General features: G+C 49.5%; 1 protein-coding gene across 1 annotated transcript in view; it reads right to left on the bottom strand.

The window, feature by feature from the left end:
- Positions 1-1,085: 1,085 nt before the first annotated feature.
- The window catches only part of golgb1 (golgin B1), a 24,669-nt gene continuing 14,378 nt past the window's right edge, over positions 1,086-11,376 (bottom strand). Inside the window, 10 exon segments of the mRNA XM_080537692.1 lie at positions 1,086-3,013; positions 3,442-3,532; positions 4,076-4,147; positions 6,996-7,096; positions 7,308-7,442; positions 7,921-8,037; positions 9,065-9,218; positions 9,465-9,637; positions 10,209-11,042; positions 11,335-11,374. Coding sequence (XP_080393818.1) covers positions 2,876-3,013; positions 3,442-3,532; positions 4,076-4,147; positions 6,996-7,096; positions 7,308-7,442; positions 7,921-8,037; positions 9,065-9,218; positions 9,465-9,637; positions 10,209-11,042; positions 11,335-11,374 — 1,855 coding nt within the window. The 3' untranslated portion in view covers positions 1,086-2,875.

Below are 11,376 nucleotides of genomic sequence, written 5' to 3' on the forward strand. Positions count from 1 at the left end.
ATCTAGACCCAAGCCTAACGGGCTGCCAAATCTGCTCTATTGACATTCATATGCATCTCATCTACAAGTGTATATCACACCCCTTTACTTGACAATAAACAGAAAATGTGCTATATGCAGTACTGTATGTATATGCTGTACTATGTGCAGTATTATTATTTCCATTTTCCATTTTTTTGTCTGTCACAGTGGAAAAACTGATGTCTCACCAACCACAAGTCTAATTTTACTGCTGTCACAGAAAAAGGAAGTTGAGATGTAGCAATGACCTATGAGAAATGCAGCAATGACCTATTATCTTCTCATCATACACGGCCTACACAATAATAACATAATAATATAATAAACAGAGTATCCTCAGGGAGTCAATGGCATACACACAGCTGACATAAGGAAGTAGACTACTGGAAGATAACTGTAACTGTGGATTGTGGTGTATTTGATGCACTTTGTTAGTTTACTGCTATTTTGGAGCACAGTAAGACACCCATAATCATTTGGCTTATACAGGTAAAAAAAAATAAAAAAAATAATACCCGTTATAAAACGGAACATACCAGGTAGCTAATAAGGGCACATAAATAAACGATTCTTCACAAATGTCTTCAATAAACCACCAAGTTGCAAAGCAAGTCAGCTCAACTTCCTGAGTCGCAGGGGATACGTTCTGATATTCATCCTTACCCCATAGTTACTACTGTAGAAACACATAAGCACGCATCTTTTAGCAGTGATTACACTTACCCTTTAGTTGTCAAAGTATGTGTCGGTACCGGTACTTTAGTTAGTATGTTTAATGTACTGGATCTTTCCAGGGAGACTCTGTAGCAGCGTGAGGACAGAGACTCGCAAATGAGAATTGAGGAAATAGTGCGCGTGTCCGCTGAAACAGTTATCTCTGTGAAGTACAGACATCCTACTATACATATCAAACCTCCAAATCATGCATTCAAAACGTCTTCAATGAATTCTTCATTCACTTTAATTAATCAAAAAAAACAACGGCTATTCATTTCCCCATAAATACATTTTATTTTAAAAATAGCCCAAGAGAACAAACCACCAAACTACAGTTTATTTTGTGCCTTTCAAACGTATTTATCATCCCGAGATGGAACACCTGCTCGGCGTCTGCACTCGTTATTATAAGGGAATTAATTACAAAACAAGGCTAAACAAGGAAACTGTGCTAAATTAACATTGAAGATTCATTTCTCATCTCAACCTTTTTCACATTTATTCACTTTATTAGTTGTAACTTATTTGACTTCATTCTGAACCCGGCAGGTGCAAACTGACTGTCCCCTGTCCCTCAGTGGGCTGTGCTTAAAAATGCCCGTCACCCGCATCCTACTCAATCATCACGATTCATACTACACAGCCCTTACACACACAACCTCATTTACAGTAATATCAATAACAGTGGAGGAAAACATAGTTAACAAGATGTGAAGTGAGACAAGGATATAAAACAGACAGGTTCTACAGTAGTCAATAGTGTTACCAGCAGTAAGTCATGTTTTTACCAGACAGTGTAGTAGAGGAAGATCTGTAACGGCATATAAGGAAAAGTTTACCACTTGAATGCATAATCAATAATCAATAAATAATGCTATATAGTACAGTACAGGAATAAAGATCTGATGGACATGATGCATAGTGTTACTCAACCTCCACCTTCTCATGGACAACACTGCACCTGAATGGCACATTAGTCTGCCACAGACATAACCCATAGAAAAACACATCTGTGCAACAATAGGAAACTCAATTGGATACACAAGAGAAACCCTAATCCATTACACACACACACACACACACACACACACACACACACACACACACACACACACACACACACACACACACACACACACACACACACACACACACACAGTACAGTCATACGTGAATAAAATATGCCAATACTTCGTCTCTTTAATGAAGACATAAAGAGGAAAATAAAAGAAATATGGTCATGGTCAGCCGGAATGTATTGGCTCATAGCGAGATGCACGCAGTTCAGTTTAAGTCCACCAGGGGAGGCTGGTTAAGGCCAGTTCCACAAGACCTGAACCCACGACATCCAGATATAATAAGGTGATCCAAATCTAAAGGTACCTAAAACAGCACTAATGCTATTTGCCTGAAACACTAAACTGTGAGAAACTATGTCATATGTGTGTATATTTTAGGCTTAATGGGATATAACCCAAATACATTAAAATCTGCATACCCATATCGTGAGTATAGAATGATAAGGTTCTATCTCCGTTTAGGGTAGTTCAGAGATATTGAGCGTCAAAGTTTTTACATTCCGTTATGTTTTGTGAGATGGAACCTTTGTATTTTATTAATTACTAACTCAAAAATGTAAATCCTAATGGATCAGATTATGTAACAAAACTCAATTTTGACAAATGAAACGTATAATTCTAACCTCACGATATCCCTCTTATCCAATAAAATAAATGATGTTTTTAAGGAAGGGCAGGACTGCTTCTCTTTTCCTCTGGCATAACATCTCACCACCTGGCCTGTGGTTTTGAACAACAAACATAAATCGCATATCCTTAACGTAACATATTCTATGTTCAACCTGAATAAAATCAATCATGGCAGTGGGTGTTTTTGGACAACCGGTTTATAAAACGATTCACTTTGGGCTAAAAGGCTAAGACACATTTACGTCTTACATGTTCTGTATCAAAAGTGCATGGTACTGTATGTGTGCTGAGTAGTGAGTTGTCCTGTCTAGTTGTCCTCTATGACCAAGGTAGTGAATGTAATATTATATTGTAAGCATCTTGGAGGCGTGTGGGTCAGTCTGTGTCACATGTCCTTTGTAATTGTTTGGCGGGGGGGGGCGGGGCTCTCAGAGGTAGCCCCCCAGGCAGAGTAGCAGGAGGACGTGCACAGTGAGCAGGTAGAGGGAGACCAGTAGGGGGGTACGCTGGCGAGAGCAGAAGACCCCGCGCAACATCCGCATCAGACCACGCCCACTGGTCCGGGTCTGGGAGAGAGGGAGGAAGAGGGGAGGAAGAGGAAGGGGTGGGAAGTGTGGAGTGAGCGACAGGAGTCAATACAAGACCTACATCAGGGCTCGACATTAACACCGTTTTACTTGTCCGGAGCGTACGGGTGATCGACAGGCGCGTACGCGTTGATAATATCCTCACTCACGATCATCTAGTCTAGTCTGGCGCCTGCGCCGTCTGTTGTTCTTTCTGCACACAGGTAAACATATCCGGGATCTAGCAGCGTCGTCGTGCTCGCGCAAACAAACCCGGCCAAAGTTTTACTTGCTCCGGACAAGTAAAACGGCGTTAATGTCGAGCCCTGAAGACCTACATCTAAATCATCATAATACAACACTGGCACAGTGAGGTTGAATGTACACTGTTCTGTCAGTCGATACAAAGAGGGTCACCGGGTGCTTACCCGAGTGATGCCGCTCCCTGGCGGCTCGATGAGAACAGCGGTCTCGGAGAATTGCCGTTCGTTCGGGGAACACCATTCGCCCTGTGTGTACCTAGACGAGTGAGAATAGAGATGCTGAATATACTACCAACGAGGCATACAGGACAGCACTCAGGAGAAATACACAGCAATGCAATATTGAACATTCCCTGATACAATTCCCTGAAACAAAACACATTTCAATTATATTTCTATGCTCTGCCCTGACAGGTTGCTAAGACCTTAAACTGAAGCGGTGATAATACCAATACCAGGCTCCGCACCATGGGGAACCGAGCCTTCTGTTCGGCTGCGCCACGCCTGTGGAACAGCCTTCCTAGCCAGCTAAGGGCAGTACAGAGCCTGGACTCTTAAATAAAAAAAAATATTTTTATTCAAAAAGGCCTTTGACTGCTGAACCTGTGTTCATTCTTGTGATTTATTTTGTTTGTTTTTTTACTATGTTTTTAACTTATTATGTTTTTAGGTTGTTTTGTTTTAACTTGTGTTTTTACGGTTGTCGTTTTTATTTTTCTCTCTGTAGCACTCTGAGATTATTTTTGAATTAAAAGTGCAATACAAATAAAATGCATTATTATTATAATGCGCCACATACTGTTTGAGTTGATCCTGGGCGGACATTAACTGCTCCTCGACATGCATCCTCTGCTCCTGCTCCTCGTCCAGTCTAAGAGAATTAGAAAGCTCACTGAAAAAACCCACCTTTTGTTTGTTGTTGTTGGGTGTGAGGAGGTGGTATGGGTGTGTTTCTGAGGGTGTGAGGAGGTGGTATGAGTGTGTTTCTGAGGGTGTGAGGAGGTGGTATGAGTGTGTTTCTGAGGGTGTGAGGAGGTGGTATGGGTGTGTGAGGAGGGTGTGAGGAGGTGGTATGGGGGTGTTTCTGAGGGTGTGAGGAGGTGGTATGGGTGTGTGAGGAGGGAGTGAGGAGGTGGTATGGGGGTGTTTCTGAGGGTGTGAGGAGGTGGTATGGGGGTGTGAGGAGGGTGTGAGGAGGTGGTATGGGGGTGTGAGGAGGGTGTGAGGAGGTGGTATGGGTGTGTTTCTGAGGGAGTGAGGAGGTGGTATGAGTGTGTCTGAGGGTGTGAGGAGGTGGTATGGGGGTGTGTGAGGAGGGTGTGAGGAGGTGGTATGGGTGTGTTTCTGAGGGTGTGAGGAGGTGGTATGGGTGTGTGAGGAGGGTGTGAGGAGGTGGTATGGGTGTGTTTCTGAGGGTGTGAGGAGGTGGTATGGGGGTGTGAGGAGGGTGTGAGGAGGTGGTATGGGGGTGTGAGGAGGGTGTGAGGAGGTGGTATGGGTGTTTCTGAGGGTGTGAGGAGGTGGTATGGGTGTGTGAGGAGGGTGTGAGGAGGTGGTATGAGTGTTTCTGAGGGTGTGAGGAGGTGGTATGGGGGTGTTTCTGAGGGTGTGAGGAGGTGGTATGAGTGTGTTTCTGAGGGAGTGAGGAGGTGGTATGAGTGTGTTTCTGAGGGAGTGAGGAGGTGGTATGGGTGTGTGAGGAGGGTGTGAGGAGGTGGTATGGGGGTGTGAGGAGGGTGTGAGGAGGTGGTATGGGTGTGTTTCTGAGGGTGAGAGGAGGTGGTATGGGTGTGTTTCTGAGGGTGTGAGGAGGTGGTATGGGGGTGTGAGGAGGGTGTGAGGAGGTGGTATGGGGGTGTGTCTGAGGGTGTGAGGAGGTGGTATGGGGGTGTGAGGAGGGTGTGAGGAGGTGGTATGGGGGTGTGTCTGAGGGTGTGAGGAGGTGGTATGGGTGTGTGTCTGAGGGTGTGAGGAGGTGGTATGGGGGTGTGAGGAGGGTGTGAGGAGGTGGTATGGGGGTGTGTCTGAGGGTGTGAGGAGGTGGTATGGGGGTGTGAGGAGGGTGTGAGGAGGTGGTATGGGGGTGTGTCTGAGGGTGTGAGGAGGTGGTATGGGTGTGTTTCTGAGTGTGTGAGGAGGTGGTATGGGTGTGTTTCTGAGGGAGTGAGGAGGTGGTATGGGTGTGTTTCTGAGGGAGTGAGGAGGTGGTATGGGTGTGTGTCTGAGGGTGTGAGGAGGTGGTATGGGTGTGTTTCTGAGGGTGTGAGGAGGTGGTATGGGTGTGTGTCTGAGGGTGTGAGGAGGTGGTATGGGTGTGTGTCTGAGGGAGTGAGGAGGTGGTATGGGTGTTTCTGAGGGTGTGAGGAGGTGGTATGGGTGTGTGTCTGAGGGAGTGAGGAGGTGGTATGGGTGTTTCTGAGGGTGTGAGGAGGTGGTATGGGTGTGTGAGGAGGGTGTGAGGAGGCGGTATGGGTGTTTCTGAGGGTGTGAGGAGGTGGTATGGGGGTGTTTCTGAGGGTGTGAGGAGGTGGTATGAGTGTGTTTCTGAGGGAGTGAGGAGGTGGTATGAGTGTGTTTCTGAGGGAGTGAGGAGGTGGTATGGGGGTGTGAGGAGGGTGAGAGGAGGTGGTATGGGTGTGTGAGGAGGGTGTGAGGAGGTGGTATGGGGGTGTTTCTGAGGGTGTGAGGAGGTGGTATGGGGGTGTGAGGAGGGTGTGAGGAGGTGGTATGGGGGTGTGAGGAGGGTGTGAGGAGGTGGTATGGGTGTGTGTCTGAGGGTGTGAGGAGGTGGTATGGGTGTGTGAGGAGGGAGTGAGGAGGTGGTATGGGGGTGTTTCTGAGGGTGTGAGGAGGTGGTATGGGTGTGTGAGGAGGGAGTGAGGAGGTGGTATGGGTGTGTTTCTGAGGGTGTGAGGAGGTGGTATGAGTGTGTTTCTGAGGGTGTGAGGAGGTGGTATGGGTGTGTTTCTGAGGGAGTGAGGAGGTGGTATGGGTGTGTGAGGAAGGTGTGAGGAGGTGGTATGGGTGTGTTTCTGAGGGTGTGAGGAGGTGGTATGGGTGTGTTTCTGAGGGTGTGAGGAGGTGGTATGGGGGTGTGAGGAGGGTGGGAGGAGGTGGTATGGGGGTGTGAGGAGGGTGTGAGGAGGTGGTATGGGGGTGTGAGGAGGGTGTGAGGAGGTGGTATGGGTGTGTGAGGAGGGTGTGAGGAGGTGGTATGGGCGTGTGAGGAGGGTGTGAGGAGGTGGTATGGGTGTGTTTCTGAGGGTGTGAGGAGGTGGTATGAGTGTGTTTCTGAGGGTGTGAGGAGGTGGTATGGGGGTGTGAGGAGGGAGTGAGGAGGTGGTATGGGTGTGTGAGGAGGGTGTGAGGAGGTGGTATGAGTGTGTTTCTGAGGGTGGGAGGAGGTGGTATGGGTGTGTGAGGAAGGTGTGAGGAGGTGGTATGGGTGTGTTTCTGAGGGAGTGAGGAGGTGGTATGGGTGTGTGTCTGAGGGAGTGAGGAGGTGGTATGGGTGTGTGAGGAGGGTGTGAGGAGGTGGTATGGGGGTGTGAGGAGGGTGTGAGGAGGTGGTATGGGTGTGTGTCTGAGGGAGTGAGGAGGTGGTATGGGGGTGTGAGGAGGGTGTGAGGAGGTGGTATGGGTGTGTGAGGAGGGTGTGAGGAGGTGGTATGGGTGTGTTTCTGAGGGTGGGAGGGTGGTGACAGTAGCAGGTATGATACCTGCGCTGCAGCTCTTTGCACTCGGCCACGAAGGCCTCGTTCTGAGAGGGCCCGCTGCGCTCCTGGGGGGCTCCGGGGGCACTGTCCACCTCCCCAGTACCCTGGAGGTCCCAAGCAAGAGTCTTAGAAACATTGGCATGAAATCGAAACATTTGGGAATTCTTGAACCCCTTCGATACAAGAGTAAATCTAGCTTCTCTTTACCATTTAGACCACAAACCCACTTTTAAAAATATATATTTCAGCATATACTATATAAAGGAGAGACGGTGAAAGAAGCCAAGCACAGCAGCACTCGGAGTGCATCCTGACCTTGCTCTTGTCTTCGTGCAGTTCCTGGAGCTGCCTCTGGAGGTCAGTGCAGCGGCTCTCTGCCTCCCCCAGCCTCTGGGAGCTGCCTCTGAGCTGGGAGGACAGAGAGCTCTTCTCCTGGGACACCTGGGAGAGCTGAGGGAGGGAGGGAGAGGCAGGGCTGAGCAGACTGAAACACACATGGATATGTCCACACAACACACACACACACACACACACACACACACACACACACACACACACACACACACACACACACAAATAGACTGACTTATAAATAGACTGACTTATATAGCGCCTTATTCCAAAGCGCTTTACAACACACACACACACACACACACACACACACACACACACACACACACACACACACACACACACACACACACACACACACACACACACACACACACACACACACACACACACACACACACAGAGAGAGAACACACAACACAAATGGACTGACTTATAAATGTATATTTATACGAAGTATGTTCCATGCAATTAAATTGAGAAAGTTGTGATGATTTAGGTATGGTAGTGTGAACACTATAGGGTTGTAACACAATGGGGTGGGGGGGACGGACACACATAACATTCCGGTCTCTACCTTGTAACTGAGCTCTGTGATCGTCTCCTCTCGCAGGTCTGTATTTGGGTCACCCAGCGGACCACTCTCTGATTGAGGGACCTCAATCTCAGTGGACACGGCTGTCCCGAGAGGTGCCTGAGCCAAAAAGAACAGATTGACCCTCAGTGGTAGTCCATGTAATTCAGAAAGAGAGAGAGGGGGGAGAGAGAGAGAGAGAGAGAGAGAGAGAGAGAGAGAGAGAGAGAGAGAGAGAGAGAGAGAGAGAGAGAGAGAGAGAGAGAGAGAGAGAACAGGGGCCATACAGAGCATTGTACAGTTGAATATTGATAGGGGCTGAGGTTATGTCAGCTCTAGGATTGCATTAGCCCTTCGGCAGGGGATCTTAAAAGCGCTTGGCTCGCCACCAGGTCCAGAGCCACGGTTCGGCAGCCATTTTGGAGAGAAAGAACATCAGTTGCCTTCCGGCCCCCAGCCAGTTGTGTTGATTCATTTAGACACAGTGTGCGACTCTCCGGTTGGTGGAAAAGACACAGAAGTTCCTCGGTTAGAGAGATGACAGAGGTTTGCCCTGGAGAGGACCTAACCTGAGGTAGAGGTTTGCCCTGGAGAGGACCTAACCTGAGGTAGAGGACAGGCCTGGAGAGGACCTAACCTGAGGTAGAGGTTTGCCCTGGAGAGGACCTAACCTGAGGTAGAGGACAGGCCTGGAGAGGACCTAACCTGAGGTAGAGGACAGGCCTGGAGAGGACCTAACCTGAGGTAGAGGACAGGCCTGGAGAGGACCTAACCTGAGGTAGAGGACAGGACCCACGGCTCACATGGTGGCAGAAAGCGTTAAGGGAATGAGAATATGACCCTCTAAAACCTGCGGGACGTTAACGTTCAATCTATCCAGGCTCACCACAGTAAACCATGAAATCCTATGGTGGTGGCAATTCGTGAGCTTAGAATGATAAGGTTCTATCTCCGTTTAGGGGAGTTCAGAGATATTGAGCGTCAAAGTTTTTACATTCCATTATGTTTTGTGAGATGGAACCTTTGTATTTGATTAATTACTAAAAAAATTCAACATTTAAAAAATAACACCACACAGGCATTAATAAACACCTAATGGATCAGATTATGTAAAGAACCTTATAATTCTAACGTCACAAGTTCTGACCTCTCTCTGGTAGCGCTCCTCCAGGGTCCGGGGCGTGCGAGCCTCCTCCAGCATGGCGCTGAGCTGGCGCACCTGCTGGTCTCGGTCTGAGAGCGTGGCGAGGGTCTGCTGCTTCAGGAGCTCCGCCTGGGCCTGCCAGTCTCCCCTCTCCAGCCTAGAGACGCACACACACACGCACGCACACACACACGCACCACGCACACACGCACGCACACGCACACACGCACACGCACATGCACGCACAGGCGCACGCACACACAGACACAGACACACACACACACACACACAAATAAGGTTTGTAGCTAAGACACAGACACCTGCTCCTGCACCAGTGTGAAGATGACCCTAACTGGACATGATGACTGTTATGGAGCTCTTGTGCGTGACTGGACTGACTCACCGGAGCATTTCGAGTTCTCTCTTCTCCCTCTCCCTCTGTTCCTCTTCTTCCCTCATCCTCGCCAGCATCTCCTCAGCCCTCCTCCTCTCCTCCTCCAGCTCCTGAATGACCTTCGCCAGATCTCCTGCTCCCAGTCGGATGAGCTGGGAATGCTGATGTTGAAGCTGTTCCAACTGAAAGAGAGGAAAACCCCACCCCAACATATTTTAGATATACTAGTAAATAAAATAAAATAAACACCATAGTTTGGATACGAAAGTTATGGTGCCACTGCGGTTGTGTTAGTAGTGCTTGTTTGTGGTATTTGGTGATATTTCTACACAGGGTTCCCACACCTTCTGAAACAACAAATTCAAGCACCTTTCAAGGACTTTCAAGACTCAATTCCCTCAAATTCAAGGTCCCAACACGGCATAGTTTGAGACAGATCTAGATGAGAATTGATATAATATATATAATACTATCCGCTCACAGACAACAATTAAAAAGAGAGGCTTGAATGTGTGAACACTAGTTGGTCTCTACCACAGCACAGCACAATAACATATTGTGAAATATGTGTAAAGTTAAGCAATACAGAGACTTGTTTACTAGTTGACGAGCTAAGTAAAACATTTTTGAATATATATCATTTCTTGATCTTGATTTTCTTTTCTCAAAAATTCACAAACTTTCAAGGATTTCAAGGACCCGTGGGAGCCCTGTCTACAATAACTCAAAACCATAACCGGGGGTGTTGTTTACCAGTCTCTCCCTGTCGTTCTGCAGCGCGGACAGCGCGTTCTTCAGTCCCCACACTTCCCCGGTGGCGGCGCCTACTGGGCTCGCGGGCGGATGTTGGCCCCCTGCCGCCCTGCTCATCTCCTCCACCCGGAGGCTCAGCTGGTCCCGGCTGTTCTGCAGCGACGCCATGGCCTGCCCGAACGACTGGTTCTGGGCCCGCAGCTGGCCGGCCGCCTCCCTCTCCTCCAGCAGCAGCTGCTCCAGGGTCAACACGTCACGCGCCAGCTCGGCCACCCTCTCCTGGGCCGTCTCCGACTCGGTGCGCTCCACCCCCCTCTCCCAGCGCAGCTCCGCCAGCTCCTTGCCGTGGCTCGTCTGCTCCTCCCTCTCCAGGCGCAGGCTGGCCTCCAGGTCCTCCACCCGCGCCCTGGACGTCTGCAGCTGCTCCCTCAGCTTCTCCACCTCCGCCCCGGGGGCGTCTCTGCCGCCCCCCGCCGTCTGCCTCAGGGTCTCCCTCTCCACCCTGTCTGCCCCCGCCGAAACCCCGTCTCCCTCCACCTCTCTGCTGCCGCCTCCTCTCTCCTCCAGGACCCTCAGCTTGGCGTCCAGCTCCTCTCGGTCCCTCTCCAGGGAGGCGATGTGCTCCAGCTGGCCGGCCAGGAGCTGCTTGTGCTGGGAGTCCTTCATGCTGAGGACGAGGTTCAGGTCGTCCCGGTAGCCGTGGAGCTGGGCAGACAGCTTGGCCTTCTCCGCGTGGAGGTCGTCCCTCTGGACCAGCAGGGAGCGCAGCGCCTCCTTCAGGCTGTTGTTCTCCCCGGCCGCCTCCTGGATCAGCCCGTCCTTCTCCAGCATGACCTGAAGTCACGGTACGCACGCACGCACACACACGCGCACGCACGCACGCACACGACACAGACACAGACAGACAGAGACACAGACACAGACACAGACAAAGACACAGACAGACAAAGACAGACACACACACACACACACAGACACAGACACAGACACACACAGACACACAGACACACACACACAAAGACAGACACACACACCTGTTACCTTCCCATCTATATTATATATACTTGTATACTACAGAAACAGCTGTAAGCGCTGCTGTAAATAATATGTTATCATGTTTTTTTACCTTGAGATGTTTCTCCTCCAGCTGCTTGTACATGCTGAGGAC

Source organism: Nansenia antarctica, assembly GCF_963989245.1.
Source record: "Nansenia antarctica genome assembly, chromosome: 8".
In the NCBI taxonomy this organism is placed as follows: Eukaryota; Metazoa; Chordata; class Actinopteri; order Argentiniformes; family Microstomatidae; genus Nansenia; species Nansenia antarctica.